General features: G+C 33.9%; 3 protein-coding genes across 3 annotated transcripts in view; 1 reads left to right on the top strand and 2 right to left on the bottom strand.

Annotated features, from left to right (window-relative positions):
* LOC109154495 overlaps positions 1–26,169 on the bottom strand; it is a 150,136-nt gene that overhangs the window by 48,387 nt on the left and 75,580 nt on the right. The window lies entirely within an intron of this gene.
* On the top strand, positions 13,061–14,628 carry LOC109154501. The gene is made up of 3 exons (XM_019302257.1): positions 13,061–13,605; positions 13,795–13,998; positions 14,113–14,628. The coding sequence occupies exons 1-2, from the start codon at positions 13,093–13,095 to the stop codon at positions 13,993–13,995; spliced, it is 714 nt and encodes a 237-aa protein (XP_019157802.1). The 5' UTR covers positions 13,061–13,092; the 3' UTR covers positions 13,996–13,998; positions 14,113–14,628.
* Positions 17,460–19,272, bottom strand: LOC109154500 (protein NLP7-like). The gene is made up of 2 exons (XM_019302256.1): positions 18,638–19,272; positions 17,460–17,988 (listed from the first exon to the last, which is right to left on the bottom strand). Exons 1-2 carry the CDS (start codon positions 18,981–18,983, stop codon positions 17,540–17,542), a joined length of 795 nt encoding a protein of 264 aa, XP_019157801.1. The 5' UTR covers positions 18,984–19,272; the 3' UTR covers positions 17,460–17,539.

Here is a 26,169-nt window from a genome sequence, read left to right as displayed (position 1 = left end):
TAATATTTTAAGTGTAATTAAGAATAAAAATTAGATCGAAGTACTGAATTAAAGTACATATAGTATTTTCCGTCCACAAAATAATTTGCCAATAACATACTAGAACGCTTTTAAATTTATTATTTGATGCTATCTTGAACCCGATTTTAAGGTCACCGAGATATACACGAGTGAACCATGGACGCTTCTCCTTTCATTCTCTTCTACCTACCAACCTACCCCCTTGCATTTTATTTTTTCTTTAAACAACCCACTTGCATTTCTTCCTTCTTGTGTTTAAATTATTCTTGGCCGGTTTGTTTAGCAACTAGTGTTTGATATTTAGACAATAATATATTTTTCTTGGCACTAATTACATTTTTTACCTAGACTTCTTTCAAAAGGTTGAATCTCCAACCCTAAAGGCCCATACTCCAACCTGACAAAACATTTAAAAGGATGTAAATCACGGTGGCTCAATAGCTCAGTAGAGCCAAATGTCGGGTTTTTTTTACCTAGACTACCAATACTACATGCATGGACTCAAGGGCGGACCTACAATGGGGGCAGCTGCCCCCACTCACCCCACCCCACCCCACCCCATATATAATCCTTGTATGTATATATGTATATATAGTACATGATTTATAATAACTAAAAGAAAATTGATAATGGTAAACAATAGAGGTGTTAGATCATTTGGCAAAGGGCGTGGTTTATCTTGAGAAAGGGCAAGGGTTTGAATTTTACAACACACCCATTGTTTTCCCATTCACTACTTTTACATGGCGTTTGGTTGGGATGGGAAAAGAATAATGTGGAAATAAAGTAGGAATTCAAATTACAGGCGTTTGGTTGGGATGGGAAAAGAATAATGTGGAAATAAAGTAGGAATTCATTTTACATTGCTTGGTAGAGATGAATAGAATTATTGGATAGAAAATGAAAGAAGTGATATAAAGACTAAAATGTCCTTGTGTAATAATAATTAAAGGTACTTTTGTCATTTCATCCCTTTTTTCTTTTCCCACAACCACCGAATTGCAATTCATAGGGGAGCGCCCATGAATTGCAATTCAGCAAAAGGAGGGAATTGCAATTCTGTGGAATTGCAATTCCCTCCAACCAAACGGCGTAATTGTGGCTTCCACTGAATTGCAATTCAACTACAGCCAAATTACGCCCAACCAAACAGGCCATTAAGGCAAAATATTAGTGTGGTCCCACTACTTTCCCATTCACTACTTTTAAGGCAAAATATTAGTGTGGTTTCAACTTTTAACATAGCTTTGTTTTTTTTCTTACTATTATTATTATTGGCGTTTCTTTATGATTTTTAATAAGTTTCTTTATAATTTTTAAATATTAATTAATGGTGAGATTTTTTACATGTGCGATTTATAATGTGTTTTTTATTCAAATTATTTTATCAAATTAATTATGTTTTATATTTTATTATGAATATTTTTATAAAGTTTTGATGTGTTTTATTTTTCGTTCATATCTAATAATATTTATAACTATACTTCTTAAGTGTTTTAATTTTTTTCTTCAAACTATCTATTTTATTTTAATGTTTTGTTTCCACTAGAAAAAATTTTTAGATCCACCAGTGCATGAACTCTCATCCAAACTCTTAATATAAACTTACTTTTTTCTAGGAGTGATTAATTTGATGTAAATATCTTGTTAATACTTATTTAGTTTAATATAAAGATGGAGTACACCATGCATGTGACTCTTTTGAAAAATATTCTTATATTCCGATCCTTTCAATATATTGTCCCGGCCTTTACTGTATGAGTCCCATCTTTTATATATTTGTTTTTTTCTCCGAACCCGCAAGGTGCACTTTATGGATTAAAAACAAGGCGCATGCAACAGTGTGTCAGTGTCATCACTATTCAGCCGAGCCGTCGCCCTTGACCAAGTAAATTCCATAATGCAGTTGCTGAAACTACACATTGCCAAAACACTACATATTTCCATTTCGAAAATTTTTTTAAGAAAAAAAAAAAAAAACAGAAAAACAAATATTTACTAGCACATATTTCTATTTAGAAAATTGGAAATTGAAAATGGATTTTTTTGACGGGAAGAGAAAGATGCAAACTGATATCCACCCAAACCTACGCAAGTCTTTAAAGGATGATGACTTTGCCACCTTGCTTGTCGTTCTCCCTCCTGATGTCACGGATCCCGGGCCAACACCTTATACTGAGGAGGCCCCGTCGACGACCTGTGCTGGCACATCGGCAGAGGCCGTGGACCCTTACTCCACATTGTGTTGATCGGGTACCAATTTTGTTGGAACGTAACTGATTGCAGTTGTTGTTGTTATAGAGCATCCATAATAGTAGAGATTACTTTGTGGTAAGAGATAGTTTGGTTTTTTAAAGAGTTTTTGTGAGGGGGTTGATTAGGAAAGAGAATATGGGAGAAGAGAGAAAAAAAGATAGAAAAAAATAATAATAATAATAATAATAATAATAAATTAAGGAGATTGTCAAGCGCGCCTGACGTGTCACCTGGAGCATTCAGTGCACGCGTTGCGCACAACAACGTTTCTTTAAAAATGTACTTTAAAAAAATATACCTTACGTACATAAATAATATACTCTTAATATATTAAAAATGTACTTTTAATTTATAGTCTACACAATTGTGTGGATCAAGGTCCATATAATAATAATTGTCAAAAGGGCATTTGGGCCTCAAGAGACTGAAATAATTTTTACGTTTGATGCAATATTTGACTTTTTAAGTTTCCGTGAATAAGGAATCTAATTCCGTTATCATAATTAATAAGTGATATCAAAAAAAGAAAATTCTAAGTGGATAAAAGTATTTTTCCTAGGTGATTAAAAATATACAGAATTTATTTAATTATATATTTATTTCTTTTAGCTCTATGTTAAAGCTTAAAGACCTCTTTTATAAACATAAGAAATTTATCACTTTTGCCATTACAAATGTAACAATGATGCTTCCCAGCTCTCACCAAGTACCTACGATGTTTTTTTTTTCTCTCTTTTTTTTTTTTTTTTTTTTTTTTGGGGGGGGGGGGGGTGGGGGGGAGGGTGGTGGGGAGGTTAGGGGGGCGTCAATGTGCTTATGTATATAGAGATATGTTTGCTTTGCAATTTGTTTTCCTTTGATTAAGGAATTTTCTTTTTGTTTGTTTGTTTGAACGTGTGTATATATATGGAGCAAAAATTTGTGTAAGACTATCTTACATATCTTTGTATGTGAGATTAGTTGGATCAAGATCAAATGTAATTTATACTGATCTGGAAAATGTAATACTAATAAGGAATAAATTGTTTATTACTTATATAGGAAAAATGTAATTTTTTTTTTATAAAAGTGTAATACATTTACATGAAAATGTAAAAGTATTACATTTATCCTCAAAATAATTATATTTTCTGTTATAAATAACAAACACTTTATTTCTAATTACTATTACATTTTCTCCAATATAAATAGTACATTTTCATATTGACCCGACCAGACCTATATCATATTCACATATAAGGACCAGTGAGACAACTAAGCCTAGATGATATTATTTTTTAATTTGAGTTTAATTTGTGGGTACTTAATTAATTTGATGATTTAGTAATCTTTTTTACACACATACTATTTTGAATATTCTTGTCACAAATTTAAAAATGTTGAGATATAATTTATTAATTTACAGGTATTTTATAAATTCACAATTATTTATTATATTTTTTAATAGAGAAAATTACACTTTTGGTCCTATGACTATAGGGGGGTGGTAATTTCAGTTCATGACTTTTAAAACTAACAGATTTAGTCCTTTTAGTATGCTTTTTTTTACCCATTAAGTCCTTCCGGCTAATTTGCTGATAGATTTTTGCCGGAAAAACAAATTCATTTGTTTATTAATTTTTTTGGGGGGTAAAATGGTCACAAATGTCTTCCCCGCGAACTCCATCACTTTTCCTGCATGGTAAAAGAACTTGGCGCCCCTCTCCGATCTCGGATCCAGCAGGTCCTTCGAGAACATGAGGTTTCCGATGAGGTTAAACGACATCAAGAAGAAGAACCGCCCTACGTCGATCGCCGCCGTGCCGGAGTTTCCGGCTTCTCCCATGTACCCTCACCATGTGGTCTATGCATTTCGTGCGCACCCCTCGGAGGGCGTCGAGCCTGCTCGTGACGAAAAACTCCGTAGTGCACAGCCGCCGCAACATCTGCCAGTGCAGGCCGTATTGGGCGGTAATGAGCGACCCTTTGTTCCCGAAATCTCCCTTCATCGCCTCGTAAATCTTCCGGTCGACGAGCACCACGTCGTGATTCTTGAACATCTCACGGGCGGCTTCGTCGGAGGAAATCACCATCGTGCTCATTGAGCCTAACCACAGTGTCATTATAGGACCGTGTTTGGAAGCCAACTCGCTAAACGACACGTGCGGCGTCCATTTTAAGCAAGGAAATATAAGCCACCGTTTATCCCCTTGTTACTCAGAAATTTGTGACCATTTTACCGCCCCCCCCCCCCCCCCCCAAAAAAAAAATAATAATAAACAAATGAATTTGTTTTTCCGGCGAAAATCTACCGGCAAATTAGCCGGAAGGACTTAATGTGTAAAAAAAAAAGCATACTAAAAAGACTAAATCTGTTAGTTTTAAAAGTCACGAACTGAAATTACCACCCTCCTATAGTCATAGGATCAAAAGTGTAATTTTCTCTTTTTTAATATTTATATATAGTAAGGTTATATTAAACTTTTTTAAAAAGTTCATAAAAAAACTTTAATGAACATAACATAATAACTAATTTTCAAATAATTTAATTGCTATATTTCTAAAGTAATACCAAACATATTAACTATTATATATATTTTTTATGTGAAAATAACAAATGAGCTTTAATAGATGGGCGTTGGGCGTTTGAGGTCAAACTTATCAAAAGGTCCAGAAAGGCAACTGGCCGGCCATGGTTATATGGGTGACTGGGCGTTTTGGACGACCACAATACACAATTTGACAAAGCTCCATTACAGTTCCTGAAAATAATACAAACGCCGCCTCTCTCCACGGGTAGTGATCTCACAACGGCGGTCCTATCGAGAGTGGAAAACACCCAACCCATGGCGGCGCGTGAAAGAGGTTCCGCGAGTACAGCGGCAATGATGAAGTCGAAAATGAGTTAAGGTGACACTAGTTTTTTTTTTTTTTTTTTTTTTTTTTTTTTTTTTTTTTTTTTAGTCATACAAAAAAAAAAAAAAAAAAAAAAAAAAAAAAAGAAGAAGGATATGAGGAGCTCTATTATATTACGGAGTATAAAAGAGTGATTTTTTTTTTTTTAAAAAAATATTGTAGGGATAATGCAACACGTACGCACAACTCAACATCAAGTGAAGGGAAAATTCCGTGATGAAGAAAGAAATGTTGCTGGGTTAAAAAGTAAAGGAAAGGGAAGGGGTCAAATTAAAGAAAACGCCAACATTTAAGGTGTGTTTAGTCGGGGAGTTTTTGATATGGATTACTGTTTTTCGTTACGTTATTGTACTATTTGAATCAAATCTTACTATTTCAAGTATTGAATTTTAACATATATGTATGGGTATAAATGTTTATTATATATTATTATTTATTTTAAAGAAATAAGGGTTAAATGGGCTATCGACTGCACACAATAATTCAATTAGGCTACTGAATCTAAAAAAGCAACCATTAGATCCCTAAACTAACCATTTTCTTATAATTAATCTAATTTGTAAGTTTTCTAGGTTGCTAGCAGGTCACCTTTAATTTAAAATATTTTTTAAAATATTTATTATTTAAAATAATTATTTAAAACTTAAAAAAAAAAAAAAAAAAAAAAACAGATCGTCTTCGGCCATGGATTCGTCTCCATGGTTGGAGATGTCTTCGTATCTGGCCATGGAGACGAAGATAACTTCTTCGCCTCTGGCCGGAGGCGAAGATAACTTCTTCGTCTCCGGCCATGGAGTCGAATCCATGGCCGGAGGCAAATTTTATTTATTTTTTAATTTTAAATAATAAATATTTTTAAAAATATTTTAAATTAAAAAAAAAAATATTTTAAATTAAATGTGACCTGCTAGCAACTTAGAAAATTTACAAATTAGACTAATTGACAAGAAAATTATTAGTTCAGGGATCTAATTGTTATTTTTTTAAGTTCAGTGGCCTGATTGTATTATTGTGTGCAGTTCGATGACCTATTTGACCTTTATTTCTATTTTAAATAAATAAATAAATAAATAAATAAATATTTATTTATTTATTTATTTTGATTTCCATTTATAGAACAAAGTCACTCATTTTATTCAAACTCATTAATATTTTTAAGAATTTGATTTTTATTTTTTTTTGAAAAGTAGAATTTGATTCCTGTTATCGTCCAAATGCTAATATTTGAAGTAAGTACACGCTGGCGGCCACTCGACTCGAAGACCTTTGTTTTGATTTTGATTTTTTTTTTTTTTTTAAATTGTTAGATTCTTTTTTTTTTTTTTTTTTTTTTTTTTGAATTGTCAGATTCTTTTTTTCTTTTATTTTTCCCTCCCTCCTCTCATTTCTATGTGGCACCTAAAAATCACAAAAAATTATATGGATGCTTCTCTTACAGGTAGAATGCAGGAAGAAGTGAATACTGCCGCCGGCTCAGAAAAGAATGAGCAAAGTCTTGGTGGAAAAAGAAATGGCGGCGTTGGCTTAAAAAGGAGCGGTGCAAATAAAACAGACACTACCATCTGCAGGTGGCAACAAGATTATGGAATTACTCGTGAGGTTCTTGAACAACTTTTTGATCACAAACTTGATGATGCTGCTATCATTCTTGGAGGTGAGTTGAGCTAACAGTAGAGTACAGGTGGTTTATTATTATAATAATTTATTATTATTATTATTATTATTATTATTATTATTATTATTATTATTATTATTATTATTATTATTATTATTACTAGTAATTCACTCGCGCGAAACACGAGAAAATATTATGTTATTATAAATATAAATAAAAAATAAAAAAACTAAAATATTTTAAATTATTTAATATAATAATATTTTTGAGCTTTCATTGGTCAAAGTATTTATTATTTTGTAAAAAATTATGTTATTATAAATATAAATAAAAAATAAAAAAAACTAAAATTTTTTAAATTATTTAATATAATAATATTTTTGAGCTTCCATTGATCAAGTATTTATTATTTTTATAGAATACAAAATTACAATTAAAATTAAAATTAAAATTAAAATTTTGTATGGTTAATATAATCTCTAATTATGTGCATATTCAAATAAACTTAGAGAATTTACATAATTACATTGATTTATTCTTAATTGTACTTCATCTATATTATAATTTTCACAATACGAATAATAACTAAGATAATTACATTTGGAAAGCAAATTTCAAATTTTGTATGTGTAAATTTAAACTCTAATTGAACACATTTTTTATATGATTATATAATATATAGCTATTTTATTTTTCAAAAGTATATTTTTTATATGATTATATAATATATAGCTATTTTATTTTTTAAATGTTGTGCTTTTTTTTTTTATTTATAATAAAGGATGTTGTGGCATTAATTGTAACATTAATTATTTCCCAAACCATATAGCTTTATTATATAAAGGATTATTATTATTATTATTATTATTATTATTATTATTATTATTATTATTATTATTATTCTAATAAGGAGAAATCGCACTTTTAGTCTCTCAATTAGCGCCCAAAATGCAATGTGATCCTCACTTCTCAATTTAGACAGAATTGGTCCCTCAATTATTCCCCCGTTAATCAATTTAGTCCTTTTGTGAACGGTGTTAAACGAATTACCTCACAGAAGGACTAAATTGACTAACGGGGGAATAATTGAGGAACCAATTCTGTACAAATTGGAAAGTGAGGATCACATTGCAATTTGGGCACTAATTGGAGGACCAAAAGTGTGATTTCCCCCTATAACAATATTCAAAGATAGATGAGATTTAATGGAGCATGTAGTTCAATTATCATTATATATATATATATATATATATATATATATATATATATATATTGTTGACTCAAAGTATTTTGTCAAAGTTATGTGCAAAAAGAATTCCAGTTCTATAAAGGAATATCAGTACTAAGAGGAATAGTTATTGAAGAATACTAGTTCTAAGGGGATTTGTTGTTGAAGATTTTCTAGTTCTATTTTGATTAGGAATAGTTTGTTATTCACGAATCTGTTAGGAATAGCTACTATAAATAGGGGATGTCCTTTATTGTAGACCTCAAGCATTCAACATTAATCTTGTGAGGTACGAGAGTCTTTGAGAATAGGATACTAAATTCCCCTAGAAAGTAGTACATGTGTTTAGGTTTCAATAGTTGGTAGGAAAGATCATTCTATTGTGTAATCTCAGGTTCCAAACAGTGTACTTTAAATATTGAGCTTTTAGTGGATTTAGGCAAGTTCTCAAATTGAGAAGTGCCTCGCAGATTAGGATTGTTTGCCCGAACTGCGTTACAAATTGTTTGTGTTACAACTTCAGTTTCGGTGCTGCGCTTTACAAATTTTCAATTGGTATCAGAGCCAAACTGCTTAAGTTATTAGCATGATCCTAATGGAGTTTCCCAGAGAAGGATTGTCAAGCACCAGGCCCCCTGCTCTCTTTGGTACAAATTTCTCCTACTGGAAAGCTAGAATAAAAATCTATATTTTGGCACAAGGAGAAGGAGTTTGGGATGCTGTTGAGAAAGAATGGAAGAATCCAGTTGATGATAAAGGTAATCAAAAACCTAAAGCAGAATGGAATGAAGAAGAGCGAAGAGAATATAATTACAATTCAAAAGCAATGAATGCCATATATGGAGCGGTAAGTGAAGATACTTTCAAACTAATCGCTACCACTGGCATAGCTAAAATTGCATGGGATATACTATGTGATCATCACGAAGGAAATACTTCTGTTAAGCAATCCAAGCTGCAAATGATACAAACACAGTTTGAGAATTTAAAAATGGAAGAAGATGAGGATATCTCACAGTTTAGTGCAAGAGTTTTAGGGATTGCTGGAGATGCGTTTAACCTAGGCGAACCTATTCCTGAACCTAGGCTCGTCAAAAAGGTCCTACGTTCCTTACCTGAGAGATTTATGATAAAGGTTACAGCCATCCAAGAAAACAAAGATCTAAACACCTACAAACTCAGTGATCTAATGGGAAATCTTCAATCATATGAGCTTGAGATATTGAAAAAAGGGAAAAATAATGACAAAGGAATTGCGCTCCAATCAAAGCAGAAAGAGAGTCCAGAAATTGATACTGAAACCATGGAACAATCAATTGCTCTCCTAACAAAGAATTTCAACAGAGTTCTCAAAAAATTCAACAAATTTAGAAGCAAAAGTGCTTCAATCAATCAAGGGAACTTCCCAACTGGACAAAATCAATCTATTTCAAAAGGAAGGGAGAGTCTAAAACCTGAAGGAATTCAGTGCTACGAGTGCAAAGGGTTTGGACACATCCAGTCAGAATGTCCAACATATTTTAAAAGGAAGAACAAAACATATGTGGCAACACTAAGCGATGAATCAGATAGTGAAGAAGACACCAACACTAATTTCGTAGCATTCACCGCAAATCATGAGAATGACAACGAAAACGAAAATGATATGCAAGAACTGCTAGAGTCATATACCCAATTGTATGCTAAATGGGAACAAATCATCAAAGTGAATCTAGAGCTCATGCAAGAAAATCAGTTTCTAAAAGGTGAAAAAGATAGAGAAGAAAAACGCCTCAAAGAAACTCAAAATGAATTATTAGAATCTAAAAACAGAGAGGCCAAACTGTTACAAGAAATCAAGGCACTAGATGGAAGGCCTAGATCTCCAAATCCAGCGTCCAGTGAAAGCCACTCTTCTGAAAATCCTGAGGTGTCACAACATCACTTTCAACACTGAAGGAGAATCAGATGTTATTACTGCCACAAATTGGGACACATAAAGGCATACTGCTTCAAAAGACAAAATGATCTCTATTACAGACAAAACAACAGAGATTGGACAGTACAAAGCAAAAATAACAGCAAGAAAGTATGGGTAAGAAAGGATCAAACACAAGCTGTTGCGTATACCTCAGAAACAAGCCAAGAACAAAGTGTTTGGTATTTTGACAGCGGATGTTCAAGACATATGACAGGAAATCCACATTATCTTGAGAATATCCAGTACAAAAATGAAGGGCATGTCACTTTTGGAGATGGAGGAAAAGGACAGATTATCGCAAGTGGTACCTTGAATGTCCATGGACTGCCCAGATTACCAAGAGTCTTTTTGGTACAAGGACTCAAAGCAAACCTTATCAGTATAAGTCAACTGTGTGATGATGAACTCAAAGTAGAATTTTCCAAAGAGAATTGTAAAGTCTACAACCAAAAACATGAATGTGTTATGATGGGGAAAAGATCATCTGATAAAAGCTACACATGGGATAGTGATCTAACCTGTCATTAATCTACCATCAATCAAACACCACTGTGGCATCAACTAAGGGGGAGAAAGACAGAGACCAAGGTGTTTGCCAAAAATTTGACAAAGGGGGAGAATGTTGACTCAAAGTATTTTGTCAAAGTTATGTGCAAAAAGAATTCCAGTTCTATAAAGGAATATCAGTACTAAGAGGAATAGTTATTGAAGAATACTAGTTCTAAGGGGATTTGTTGTTGAAGATTTTCTAGTTCTATTTTGATTAGGAATAGTTTGTTATTCACGAATCTGTTAGGAATAGCTACTATAAATAGGTGATGTCCTTTATTGTAGACCTCAAGCATTCAACATTAATCTTGTGAGGTACGAGAGTCTTTGAGAATAGGATACTAAATTCCCCTAGAAAGTAGTACATGTGTTTAGGTTTCAATAGTTGGTAGGAAAGATCATTCTATTGTGTAATCTCAGGTTCCAAACAGTGTACTTTAAATATTGAGCTTTTAGTGGATTTAGGCAAGTTCTCAAATTGAGAAGTGCCTCGCAGATTAGGGTTGTTTGCCCGAACTGCGTTACAAATTGTTTGTGTTACAACTTCAGTTTCGGTGCTGCGCTTTACAAATTTTCATATATATATATATATATATATATATATATATATATATATATATATAATTTGACCAATATTATTTGTTTGATTTGGTAACATAATTAACTTATTAAATTATCAGTCAATTTTAACTTATTTGATCACTATTAACTGTTTGACTTGATTAAACAATCAATATGAGTATTTATTTAAATAGTTTTGTGTACCAATTTATTGTTTCAGAATGTTAAAATTCAAAAAGCAATAAGTTTTTTGAAAAAATTATTTTTGTAATTGATCAATTATTAACAAACAATTAATTTATTATATTTTTCTACACTGATTATTATTAACTAATCAAACTCACTAATTCAATAAGTTAACACCTATTTATCAAATACCATAGTTGCTTTGGTGAGTTGAGAACTAAGTTGAGACACCTTTAGTTACTAGCTTTTCTTGAATCTCCCTCAGCTCCGTGTTATATATATTATGCAGTTAGCACATCTACGTTGAAGCGAGCATGCCGGGAGTTTGGCATCACTAGATGGGGAAAACGGCCCATTTCCTCTCTCAACCAAAATCAAATAGGTGTTAAGAAGCATAAAGGAACTCAACCACGTAGTCCTGCTCCAGCTCTAGCTCTGCCTCCTCCAGAATTGGAAGCCACAACTTCTACAAATATAGTCCAAGGTAATAGCACCATGTCCGCAAAGGTAACATATAAAGAGCATACCATAAGGTTTTTGCTCCCGTACCCCTCAACTATGCTCTGGTTAAAGGTGAAATTGGGAGGAGAGTTTGAAATATCAATAGAAAATTTTTATATCACATATAAAGATGAAGAAGATGAATGGATTACCCTAATGTCTGATTCGGGATTGGAGCACGGTATGAATGTGTTAAGATCATCTGGCCAGACTATAATCAGAATGAAAGTCCACCCAAAATCTCAAAATTTGCCATCTCTGGCCCAACAAGCTCAAGCTCAAGCTCAACTGCCACCTCCTACTGGGAGTGGGAAAGGAGTGTCCAAGATTCTTGAGCGGCCTAATGGTTTGGGAACCACCACGAATACAGCAGCAGCAGCAGCATTGATGAAGTTGAAAATGAGGGAAGGGGATATTAGTTTTGTTGGTCATCCGCAACCACCGCAAATTAGAGGAGACGATGATCACTATGCTAATACAGTAGAAAAGTATTCTAACCAGCAGGTTGGGTGGTTGTTCAATATGCACAATTTACAGGGAGGAATGATGGTGAGCTCGTCCCTGCCGTCCGGTGATTCCGGCCCCGTCTTGCCAAAGAATCAAACCCTTGGTACTTCGCTTGCATTTGAACCAGGAAGCTTGGGAGGGATGGTGCAACAGAACTGGGGCAGTTGTCATCCACAAACAAATGGTCATCACTCTGTTAATCGAATGCCAACTGACATGATGGCGAGTTCATCAAGGATAATGGGGAACTATCCGTCGTGGTTCGATGATTCCCTAGGAAGCTTTGACCTGGATTGCTCTCTGTTGGGTAATGAAGATTTTGGTGCTGCGGTTATAGAGTCACGGAATAGGGAAGAAGAAGAAGAAGGGCAGCGAATTGGGTTATCAGTTAACGTTTCCTATTTGCTCCGCCCAGAATTTCATTTTCAGAATATGGCTGTAATGCAGACCAATAAGAAAGAATTATTGGGGCTAACTGCGACAGAAGATTTCAGACTGTTACCTAATAAGAAAGAATTATTTGGGCTAACTCGCAAGTCAATTTTCGTACTGTTAGCTAATAAGGAAGAATTATTGATGGTAACTTGCAAGTCGGTGGAAGATTTCAGAGTGTTAGCTAAGAAAGAAGTATTGGTGCTAACTCGCAAGCCGGGGAAAGCTTTCAGACTGTTACATAATAAGGATGATTTCAGACTGTTACCTAATAAGAAAGAATTATTGGTGCTAGGTTTACAAGTTTGGCTACTACATACAGAATATAGGAATAAATGGTTACCGGATGTTGTAGAAAGAGTGCTGCTGTATTTAGGAAAAATGAAACACACCGTTGACATTTGGCTATACCTACTAGCAATAGCACGTGAACAACAAAGCAATAGAGGAAGGGTGCACACATTATTGGTCTGCCTAAACAGGATGTTTATGGACTTCTTGGAAAGTTTATATCTGGTCCATCTGGACTGCAGGGAGAGGCTGTTGGAGCACATGGATAGAGTTTTTCTGGAAATGGTTGTGGAGTTACAAGTTGTTGGTACGACCATGAAAATTAAGAATCATAGTGTTGGCATTTCACTTGAAGCAGAATGCAGGGGAGGGATGATTCAGCAGCAGCAGCAGATCTCATCAAGTGAAGAGCAAATTCCCGAATCATCCTGTGCAGCAATAATTGTTGGGTTAAACAGATCAATTGATGCCAAAGGAAACAGTAGTAGTAGTTCAAAGGCAAAAGACACCATCAGCAGGTGGCAGAAAGATAATGGGATTACCCGCGAGGTTCTTGAACTACTGCTTGACAAGAGTCGTGGAGATGATTCTAAAATTCATATGGTGAGCTGCTAACAGTACAGTACAGTTTTATTATATTCATATATTTATTGGAGTAGTATTCAATAGTTTCTTTCTTAGTATATAGAGCGAGGTGGTTCTTGCTTTAATTCAATAGTCAATACTACTACTTTCTCAGAGCTGAGACACTTTTGCTAACTTTTCTTGAATAATCTCCATTATATTGTGCAGTTATGCCATATCCATTCAAGAGAGCATGCCGAGAGTTTGGCACTGGCACTGGCACTGGATGCCCAAATCTCAAGGGAAAAAGCCCCAATTCCTCTCTCAGCCAAAAAGAAAATGTACAAGCTGTTAAGAAGCATAAGGGAAGTCAACCATGTCCTGCTCTGCCGCCTCAAGAACTCCAAGGTTATATCGCCATGTCCATAAAGGGTAATCTATGAATTGAAAATGATACCATAATAATGTTAGTTTCCTTTCTCTTCCTCCCCTCAACTATATATGAGTGTATTACCCCCTAACCTGTGATTTGGAATTGCTTAACAGCATGGATAGATATGCATGCTAAGATCATCAGAATGAAGCTCCCATAGTTGCAAGACTCATTTCCGGACTTCTTCAATTCCCCGCCTAGGCGCCTACCATACCTACTTGCATTGCATTTTGTTGTATGTGTTCTCAACTTCTTTTTTCTTTAAGAATGAATTTTGACTAATTAATACGGCTTAGATTTGTGGAGGAGTTCTACACTTCTACCTGATGAGAAGCCACATCATTTGGCTGGCCGGATTCCATATTTCACCATTGCAAACATCTGTATGCATGCGTATGTAGATGCTGAGAAAATTGAGAGGGAGGACTTGGCTCGCTTATGAATTATGATCATATCCCACATTCGATCTAGCCCTAGTTAGTTAGTTTTCATGTGGTGTTAGTTGTTATTATTTATATTCCTTATTTGCAATTTGAGTGTTTTCAGACAATGATTTCTCATGCATTTTTCCTTCTTTGTATTTCCCTTTAATTTCTCTGAAATCCCCTCCATTTCTGTTCTTGTTTCAACTTCGATCTGTCCATGCATGCAAGTCTTCTGAGATATTATGTTCAGGGGCGGAGCCAGCATGGGGGCAGTGGGGGCAGCTGCCCTCCCTCCCCCACCCCCACCCCTATATTATCCTTGTATGTATATATGTATATATAGAACAGGTTTTAAGTATTAGTATAATAAAACACAAGAATTTAAATAAGTATTGCTTTAGTTCGGTTGGTTGGGTGTGTGGTTGGCCTTTGGTAAGGTCCAGGATTTGAATCTTGTTGTGCTTAAATAAGTTTTATGACTTTTTATTATTAATTATTAGGTTTGAATCTTGTTGTGCTTAAATAAGTTTTATGACTTTTTATTATTAATTATTAGGCTATTGCTTCAACACAATTTCATATATATAAAATGAGATGTGTATTTTATAATTTATTTTCTATTCTAATTATTTTATCAAATTAATTATGTTTCATATTTTATTATAAATATTTTTATAAAGTTTTGATATGTTTTATTTTTTACTTATATCCAAAAATATTTATAATTATACTTTTAAGTGTTTCATTTTTTTAAAAAATATATTTTTTTTGTCGTAATGTTCTGCCCCCACTGACAAAATTTCCTGGCTCCGCCACTGATTATGTTACTACATTACACATTTTTGCCATTCTAATGGTGGAACCATTCTAGGTTTGTTTAGTGTATGGTATTACGCCAGCAGCTTTTTGTAATGATATGTATAATAACATGTTCTGAGTACAACTCAAGTAGCCAATCAATCTAAAATAAGTTGAAAAACTTTATTTTGATAATAATAGCAAGATCAGGATTCATATTAGTTTTATTGTGGTCATTTGTATACAAGCATTTAAGGTTCATAGAATTTCTTAATTGGGTGAATACAATCACACCCATTATCGGATTTACCATGGGGGCAGTGCCCTTCACCCCTCCCAAACCTTTATATATATATATATATATATATATATATATATATATATATAAACATAGGAATCACTAAAGTGTTTAGTAGTCTAGTTGATTGAAACCTTGGATTTGTTATGGTAGGGTATGTCATGGGATCCAATTCCATTAGTAGTATTTTTTTAGTTTTTTTTTTCTTTATTTTAGCCCTTCTACTTTATTTTAGTCCTTCCAATCCTTTAATGAATTAAATAATTTTTTAAGTCTACTTTTTTTTGTGAATCATTCAGTTAATGTAGTCCACAATGCAAGTTTATATTATATTCAAATTAATTTAATAAAATTTAAAGTTGATCTAATTAAAAAAAAATTATAATTTAAGTATTTATGAATATACTATCTCTTCTATTCAAACTATTTTTATCTAAACGATTATGTTTCACGTACATTTTGCCATAAATATTTTTGTAGCATTTCAAATTGTTTTAATATTTAACCCTATCCAAATATCATAAATATTATATTATAATTTATAATGTATTTTATATTTAAACCATATTATGAGTGTTCGATATTTTATCATTGACATTTCTAAAGTCATTTGAACTACGCCCCCACTCACGTAATTTGTTGGATCTGCCCCTGCACACCAGTGCACTCCTTTGGCACTTAGCTTGTTACTTATTTTACTAGACTACTTCAAATTTATTGCGTCTCCTTTTTCAAAAAATATTGGATGGGATGCTCACACGCCAACATTATGGCAAAACAAAAAACAAAACATGAACAATAGAATATCATGAATTATATTCATGAACAATAATAAACATCCATCCACAGTTACAATTTGTAAACCTTACCTACTCTTTCTCAGTTTTCACACTTGGAGAAGTTAAGCATAGTTACAAATTAAATAGAATGTCAAAAACACAGCTGAAAATTTGTAAACTTTTGGCCATTTTTTATTAAATAGAATGTCAAACAACATATCCTTGTCACGGCAAAACTCCAACCAAACGTGTTCCCTTCTGAAGTTCCCCTCTCCAAAGTTGGATTCAAGCACACACCCTACTAGTTGGATACCGATGGCCCATGGGTAGACTTTCGTCATGAAAGACCCAAGTTTTTGTTTTCTTTGTGGGATCATAGATTCATAGGTCACTCAGATCGGTTTTGCCCAAAGTGCTTCTAGAGGGTAAATTTTACTATAGATCATGATCTACGTAGCACTCTAGACCAAGTAACAATTACGACATAGTCTGAATCAATTTCAGGAACAAATAGAAGCATTACCATTAATTTTGCCAAACGAAAAATTCCAATAAGGTCCATGCACGAAATTACATATATATCCTCAGAGATCACGGTCAACAAACGGTCAAATAGACGTAGGATCAAATCGTGTAAAAAATGCAAAGTTAAAGACTTAATTGGTTGAAATTGAAAGTCGATGATCAATTTGTGAATTTAGCTATAATCGAGGGACCATTTTGAATATTTACTCATTATATAGGGTAGGGGAGAATATTTCTCGTTTCACATTTAGAAAAAGTACCAATGCAAGAGAACATGCAATATTTCCAAGGTTCCCTTGTCTCATTTCACATTACACAAAGTTCAATGAGAAAACAGCATATGCAATATTTGTACGTAGGTCCCGTGTCTCATTTGACATTAGAAAAAGTGGAAAGGGAAGAGAACATGCCATACCAGTTGCTAAAACAAAACAGAAGGGTAACCCATCCAAAATAATTAATAATACTAATTTATAATTACAAAGTTACGAGTTCGAATCTCAACATTAATTTGAGCTAGTCAACTATGAGCAACCTAGGTTGATTTTCCTTTCTTGTAGTACTTTGTTAGCAAAGATCACAAGACCCGTGCACACTCTCAGATAATGATTACAGATTTTTCTCGGTCACAAAAAATAATCAAAAAAAGAAACGCAAGCAGGTGGAAATAACATAAGGGAACAAAGAAAGACTGGAGTCCTGCTGCATCTATGGATCAGTCAGATTTCGGAGTGACCATCATTCTGATCACAAGTTTGCCAGATGAACTTAACACATCCATACAGTACCTCAAATCTGAATCACACGTTAGTGTAATCCACTCATCTTCTTCATCTTGATACTTGATAAAGAAATTGTCTAGTGTTATTTCAAACCTTGTCTCCAGTTGCTCCTCTAAATATTTCATCGTTGAGGAGGATGAGAGCGCAAACCTTACGGTATTATTCTTATAGGTTACCTTTACGGACATGGTGCTATTGCCTTGGAGTGTAGGTGTGGCAGCTTGTTCGGGAGGCAGAGCAACTGCAGGACATTGTTCACTTCCTTTACGCTTCTTAGTAGCTTGTTTTGGGTTGGGAGGGCAATTGCCCCTTTTCCTCTTCTGAATTGGCCATTTAGGAATGCCAAATTTCCGACATGCTCGCTTCAATGTGGATGGGCTAACTGCACAAAAATATTTCAAGAAAAACAATGTAAATGTGCCTCTAGGAAAGAAACAACACATGTATATTAGCTTAAAAGGAAAAATTAGTATTTTATTTTGGTTTTTCAATTGTTTTGCATCTATGAATTTAGTTTTTAGTTTTAACGAATTTGGTCCTTTATTTATTTAAAATTCCGTCAATTAAATACCTTTAGCACTATGACGTTAGGACGTAACCAAGAAGTGGCAGAAGCATTTCTTGGCCGTGTGATTAAGAAGTAAAACATACCTTCTAATTACAAAAGTCTACTTTTTAACCTAGGAGAAGTAAGTTTACTTTCGGTTGCCCCTTATTTGAGTGCGACACTTCTTAGATGTAACCAATAAGTGCCAGAAAGCAGAAGCACCTTTCGCCGTATGACCGAGAAGTAAACATACTTACCTTTCGATCACAAGCGAAAGTCTACTTTTCAACCTAGTCGAGAATTAAGTTTACTTTTTCGGAACTCAAATAAGGGCAACTAACGGCTGATTGACTGAATAGTGCTAAAGAGATATAAATGATGAAATTTTAAATAATTCCATAATCAAATTTGTTCAAATTAAAAAGTAGAGATTAAATTGACAATTACAAAACAATCAAGTCACATAAGTGTTAGCGCAGCTTACCATTAAGAGTTTGAGCAGCAACATCACGTGTCTTATTAAGCACTTGTTCAATAGCCTCGAGGGTAATTCCGCTATATTTCTGCTGCCTCCCGCAGGTGGTGCCTTTTTCCTTTGATCTGTTTGATATGGCATCAATTCTTTTTAACCCAACAAAGTTTGTCTCATCATTCGTTGCAGGAATTCGGCATTCATATGATGGGGTGTGTTGCATCACCCTTCCCCTGCAACCTGATTCAAGTCCAGGCAACATGCCAACAGCAGTATGATTCATTCTGCAACTTTTGAACCACACTATACTCATTATCACCCCACAGCCTATCCGGGTCAAAACTTCCCAGGGAATCATCGGACGAGTTTGTCCTTGGTGAACTCACCACCATTCTTCCCGGCGATTGAATGGGCACATCCAACCCATCTTTGAGAAGATCCTCTATATTAAAAGAACCGTGGTCATCATTGCTTTCTGCTCGCGGCGAGTTCGTCCTTGGTGAACTCACCACCATTCCTCCCGGCGATTGAATGGCCACATCCAAGTGGTGGCAATCATTTCTTTCTGGCCACATCATTTCCTTCCCTTTCTGTAACTGTTGAACCTCACTATGATCTGCATAATTCCAAGAGCTAATCAAGTCAAAATTTCCCAAGGAAAACTTCATCGTTGCATCTTCGTCGATGAGCATCTGGAACAACTCGTCATACTCTGTATTAACGGAGTGATTTTCATCTCTTTGTGGATGACTAACAACACTCATTTTCCACTTGGTCAACGCCGCTGCATTCGCGGCAGTCCCCATCTCCGTAACGGGGTTCCAGTATTGGTTGGGCAACGACCTCGTGGGAAAGGCAGCATATGGTAGCGGTTGAGCTTGTTGGGCAAGCCCTGGAGATGGAAAATTTTCAGCAGAGGGGTTAATGAAAGATGTCTTACCCTCAAGAATTGCCATGGCTGCAGTTGAGTAGCTGGGTGGGGGTGATGTGAGATAATTGTGGAAAATGGAGTTTACTTTTGACTAAGCTGGGGAGCTTTTGTGTGTGTATTAGGCCATTAGAGTCAATCAATCATCAATCAATATATATATATAATAAAGATGGCCTCTTGGCCTGAACCTTTCGAAATATGAGCCTTGTGCGAGTGCTGTTTTGAAAGGGGTCGACCAGATTTGTAAGAGGTCAAGAGGGAATGAAAGTTGTTATTTTTCACTCATTAATTATTGTAAGAATGTTTTAGACAAATATGTGAATGTTGAAGGGGTTCAAATATAGAAAATACTAATTTAATTAGAAAATTAGCTTTTGGTGTGCTTATATACATTTTCAATAAAAATGAAATAATTGAGAGGAGAATGATTGTTAAATAAATCAAGAATACACCAATTGTTATAAATATTATTATTATTATTGTTATTATCACAAGACCTTTCATTTAACTTATATTTATTCCATTATTTATGTTATAGAAAATAAAGGGTTATATGGATGTATATATATACATGTTCAAGGCATAATGAAAGGGAGAACTTGTGTTCTTGAATTCTTGAGTTTATCTTTGTGTTCTACTTTTCTCTCTAATCTTCCATTCCATTTTACAATCTTCTTCATACATACAATCGATGTGTTACTGTACATCTTTGTGAAAAATACATCTTGATTTTTCCATCTTTGTCCCTCTCTGCTTTGCTACCCAATGGAGCAAATAGCAACGAACAAAGACGTTGACAAATGAAGACAATGGCACCTTCATCTACCGGCATCATCACTTTTATCCCAAATGAACCTAGGAGGCTTGGACTTGGGGCATCGGCATCGCAATTGCAAGCTTGGTGAAAGGTTGTGATGGACTATTAGCAATCATTATTGTGTCCACATTTTGTCTAATGTAAAATTATGTACATTATATTCAGGAGATATACATTATTTTTGTTCTGAGTGTACATTATATTATATAATGTACATTCAATACAAAAATAATATATATTTAATATATTAAAAATGTACTTTTTATTATAATCTACACAATAATTTACCGACTATTAGAGTCTCAACAAATTGCCGACTATTAGAGTCTCAACAAATTAAATCTTAGAGGCAGGGCCATTGCATTTGGGGGCCCCATAAATAATGTATATATTGTATATATACTATACAGCAGGCCACTGCCTGCTGTATAGTATATATACAATTTTTTTTATTTACAAATTGGCCCCCAAATTTGGGGGGCCAATTGTAAAAAAAAAAAAATTATATATATATATATATATATATATATATATATATATTATTTAGAGAGTAAATATCATTTTCAGTCCTCGGGACTATATTTCATACTCTTTTAATTTTGTCATATTACATCTCTGACTTTAAATTGATTGCTACTATTGATCCTTCCGTTAAAATTTTCGTTAATATACGGTTAACTATAAGGTTAATACTGAAATTTAATAACTTGTCTCAAATATAAAACAAATCCATCTTTGGCGAACTTGCATTCTTATCATCAGCAACTGTATTCGATCTACTAGTCTCAGCATGATCGAATAAAGTACCTTTTGAACTCTAATCGCGATTCCTAACTTTCTGATTCAAAATATAATTTACATTTCTATCTTTAACAGAAGAGCACACAATATATTGCCTTGCTTCAAGTTGGACATTCCCATCCATTAACCCATTCTCTGTGGAATCTTTCCGCTTATTAGACTTCAAATCTGACTTTTCTTGAAACAACCCAGCGAAAAACTGAGAGACACTAAACTGATTCTCGCCTGGATCTTTCTTACGCCTACTCGACTTTTAGTTTGAACTTCTTTCCATTTCCTGACTTTCAACTAGCACAAAGAGAGTTACGAGAAAAGAAGTATAATAGAAAAGATGAATTTTAATTTGTATTTGAGACAAGTTGTTAAATTATATTATTAACGAAAATTTTAATGGAGGACCAATAGTGACAATCAAATTAATTAAAGTCAGAGATGTAATATGGTAAAATTAAAAGAATAGGACTAAATGTGGCAATGTCACAATATTCGATGACTAAAAAATGGAAAAATGGAATTTACTCTTATTGAGATTATGAGGTTAGAGTATTGCAGTAACCACGCACTCACGCAGGAACAAAGCATCAACATAATCTTCTATTACTATGATATTTTGATAATTCTGTTGTAAAGTGAGATGGCCGTTGGCCATTAGCTCCTAACCGATAAACTGATTAACATTGCAAGTAAGGTGTAAAGAGAGAAGGGAGAATGATAGACAATAGTATAGGGGGTAATCTCCATTTCATTAGCCTCCAAACAATACAACATATGTAAGTATATATACAATACAAATATAACGGATACAATAATGGCATGCTTAATTACCGGATCGTTACGTCTGTTACAATAGAAATAATGCCCACATTAATATATTTATAACACTCCCCCTTGGACATTATTTGTCCACGATCTTGCCTCACTAAAAACTTGCTAGAAAAATCCTGTGGGAAAAATCTAGACAAGAAAAGAGAACAAGGTATATGGATAGTATATTTGAATACATTCATGCCTCGTTAAAAACTTCACTAGGAAAACCACGTGGGAAAAACCTAGTTGAAGAAAAGAGTACACGATATTTGTAAAAACAAATTTTGAACTGGTTGCCTCATTAAAAACCTTAACTTAAGAAAATCCTGTCTGAAAAGCTTAGTTAAGGGAAAAAGAATACAACCATAAGCCTTCAAGGCATAATCTTCAGGATTTTGGGGTTTGTCTATTTAAGTATTTATATGCAACTTCCCGATATTGACATTACTATATCTTACTCATGCCTCGTTAAAAACCACACTAGAAAAACCCAATGGGAAAAACCTAGTGAAGAAAAGAGTACATGATATTTATGCATTCATATGTTACAAAATAGTACAACGTACTGGCAGTACGTCTTTAAGACCCAATCTTCAGGATTTTATGCCCAATCTTCAGGATTGATTCGAGTGAATGTAGACACTGCAAAAAGTGCAACTATTAGTCTTTTAAGACCCAATATATAGAATTGACTCGAGTGAATGTACTTCTTGTCTCCCCCTGAAGATAACAATCTTCAAATTCTACATTGCTTTAAAGTAAAATTATTGTTTCAAAAGGGTGTAGAGAAGGGATATGGTACAATCTTCTGGATTGTCATTAGAATTTATCATATTTTCTCATAATCATCTGGACCAATAAAATTATTTATAGTTTATATTTTGTTGCTCCCCCTAAATATAATAATCTTCTTTACCTACGCATATCAATCTTATGGATATTTTGTATGTATACATTTGCTAACTTGGACATTGGAGCAAATCTTCTAGACAAATATTTTATCACTCTTCTGGAGTTCATGTGGATCAAGGTATTTTATATCATGAAAACTATATACATTTTTATTTGTCCCAAGTATGATGACTTCATGTAAAAAAAAAAAATCATCAATATGAATATTTGTACCTTGATTTGCTATTCCTTATCTCACATCATAACATAACAGTCGCTATGACAAAGCGAGAAAGTAATGAAGAGATGATAATATACAAAATGCATCTTAACCAAAAATTCGCGGTGGTAATTTTGTAAATAAGTGATCAATAATCCGCCACCTCTGTTAGCTGTAATGGATGCCCATTGTATTTTTTATGTATTTAAAAAAAATTGCTTTCTAATAGGCAACCATTTCTAAGAGAAACGGTTGCCTTAAAAAAGAAATTTCTTTGTAATAGGCAACCATTTGTTGCTTATGTAAATCCAGATCTAGTAGGTCAGAGAGTCTCCCACACCACCTTCATTGCTTCAGCTTCAGATTTGTCATTCACACCACAGCTTCATCTTCATGTACGACCACTGGCCACCACCGTTCCCACCACCGCGACGTCGCACATCGGCCACCACGTCACAGACCACCACCGTACAATCGCACACCACCACCGGCCACCATGTCGCAGACAACAGACGTCGAGAAACAACCACTGCAGCACACCACCGTCGCACAACACCCACCACCGCTACGCGACGTCACAGCCGCCACCACGCCGTCACGTATGTTGTAAAAGAACAGTCGCGGCTGGGGATGACGACAACGGCGAGGAGAAGCTCCGGCGGGACCAAAGTCTCAAAGGTAAAGTCTTCTTTTATTTTCTTTTACTTTCTTCTTAAAATAAATCCCAGATCTGTCCTTTGCCTTTAGATCTGTCTTCTCCACCACTCCTTTGAGATATTGTTTTCTCTTCTCACGCCTCTCCTTCTTCTCCACCACTGCATTCATGTTTTTCATGTATATTGTTATGTTATTTCATATTGTTAATAGTTCTTCAATATTTTCACTCTATTTTAATAGTAGTAAAATAGTCAAACATAATATTAGTAATACAACAATATTAAAATTCATATTTCTATTCAACAATATTATTTTATTCCTTTTCGGTTAAAAATTATATTCTGTATTATTAGTTTTATAATTCTCCGATCCGTTAATTCTATGTTAAATTTACTAAATTTCAAACTCCCATTAAAACTTAACTGCATGACTAAATTATTAAGATTTAAATAAAAAAAATTCCTTAAAAACATGCATGTTTAATTCCCAGTTAAAATCAAACTGAATCTCCCAACTCCATGATGTACTCAAACCTTTCTAAATCACCTATAAATATAACCCAAAACTCAGCACTCCATCACCAAGATTGAAACAGAAGATTGAGGAAGAGCAATTTGGAGCTTGACTTTTCAATTTGGAGCATTCCATTCTATTAACTTTAGTTTTTATAGGTGAAGTAAGGATTACAAGTTCTTTTTTTGTGATTATGCAGTTTATGTTTTTTAATGTTGCAGTATAAAATGCTATATTCATGTTTTAGTTTCCTTTTATATTTATTTATTAACTGTTTTCTATTATAGTTTTTTCTCTTGAATTATATTTATTTATTAAATGTTTTCTATTATAGTTGTTTCTCTTGAATTTTCACATATTGTAAAAAGTATTCCAGCCAGACATTATATTGGTGATCATCATTCTTTCTTTTATTGGGTAATAACAAATTAACAGTTCAATCTTTTTTTAAAATCGTATTTCAATCTGTAACTAATTTCAAGTTTTCCAACCACCTATTCTTCCAAGTAAGTGATTGCATTGTAATCAAACTGTTTGGATGGTTGAATTATTCTTTTGCAAGAAGTTCAAGTATCATAGGATATATATAGCTAATTTGGTGGTTGGAGGGTCCATGATGAAGTTTTTTGCACAGCTCTTTATTAGTTTTCCACAATTTTTTGGATGTGTATTATAGGTTTGCTTCTATAATATTGTAAAGTATTGAGAATATGTACTTTTGATAATTCTTATGTTTTGTTAATAGACTATTATATGTTTGAGTTGTATTGTAAAGTATTGAGAATATGTACTCTAAACTTTAAAAAGTATATTACTAATTATTTCTATACTTTGAACATACCTGACAAACTATATATCCTATACATTGTTGATTTGTAGCCTATGGTAAATTTAAATATCTGCAAATAACAAGTTCAAATTTTATTAAACTTTCAATTTCATATAATTTGTATTGAAATTCATATATATGAATATTGTTAGTACTATACTATGTATATATATTTATATATTATATACTTAATATATATATTAGCTACTTTTTATATATATATATATATATATATATATACACATTAATTAGTACTTAGTTGTTGGCATAAAATCAAACAAAGTGTGGTCATGAATGAAAGTAGGAAATGGATGTATACATGTGTACAAATGTGGCTGTGCAAACATTGTGGACATTTGGAGTGGTGAACATGTGTGTGAGTAATGTGCATGGAGTTAGGAAAGTGGTGGATTAGTTTATTACATGTAGCGTGAATCAAGGAAAGACATTACTATAAATTGGGAACATTGTAATGAAGAAGATTGAAGTTTCCAAAATGGGAAAAATATCATATTATTTTGGAAGGTGCTGAGATATAAATATTATTCGGAAGACGGTGCAAGGAAACTTCAAAACAGGGAAAGATTGGTGTACTATCTGGAGAAGTCAGCTCTACTTTATATTAGTACAAGCTGTGTTAAAATCCAGGTTGGTTACAGTTTGTTTAATGGGTAGAATTAGTTCAAACTGTATTGTATTCGTTTTCATAGAGTTGTTTTATAAGGTCAATGTATAAATAGGTGGTAGACCTAGTTTAGTAATTTATTGAGCCTTGTAATTGTAAAAATCGCGGGTTGATCTTGAGTGAAAAAGTTTTTGGGCGTGGCCCCGCAAATTAGGAGGTGTTCTCCAACTACGTTAAAAAATTCAGCTGTGTACTTATTTTGGTGCTTCATTTATTTCAGCATATTGTGTTACATATCTGCTGATGGGGTGAGAACCCCGGCCCAAGAAAAGAGGCCCAGAAAGAATGCATGGGCCGGGTCCAGGACTCGGCCCAGGCCTGAAGAAGGAGGCCCAGCTCAGAGCCCGGAAGGACGGCCCAATGCCAAACGGGGACGAGGAGTCGACCCAGGTC

This window comes from Ipomoea nil, unplaced genomic scaffold (genome assembly GCF_001879475.1).
Source record: "Ipomoea nil cultivar Tokyo-kokei standard unplaced genomic scaffold, Asagao_1.1 scaffold2647, whole genome shotgun sequence".
NCBI classification, from domain to species: Eukaryota; Viridiplantae; Streptophyta; class Magnoliopsida; order Solanales; family Convolvulaceae; genus Ipomoea; species Ipomoea nil.
The sequence above is the reverse complement of the archived record's forward strand: the minus strand, read 5'-3'. Positions and strand labels throughout refer to the sequence as shown.

Excerpts from the sequence above, each read along its gene's own strand:
- LOC109154501 (XM_019302257.1), top strand. The coding sequence starts at position 13,093 with ATGAAACACACCGTTGACATTTGGCTATACCTACTAGCAATAGCACGT. Across the intron at positions 13,606-13,794 it reads ATGATTCTAAAATTCATATG|TTATGCCATATCCATTCAAG; the intron begins GTGAGCTGCTAA and ends TATATTGTGCAG.
- LOC109154500 (XM_019302256.1), bottom strand. The coding sequence starts at position 18,983 with ATGATTCCCTGGGAAGTTTTGACCCGGATAGGCTGTGGGGTGATAATG. Across the intron at positions 17,989-18,637 it reads TGCTGCTCAAACTCTTAATG|TTAGCCCATCCACATTGAAG; the intron begins GTAAGCTGCGCT and ends ATTTTTGTGCAG.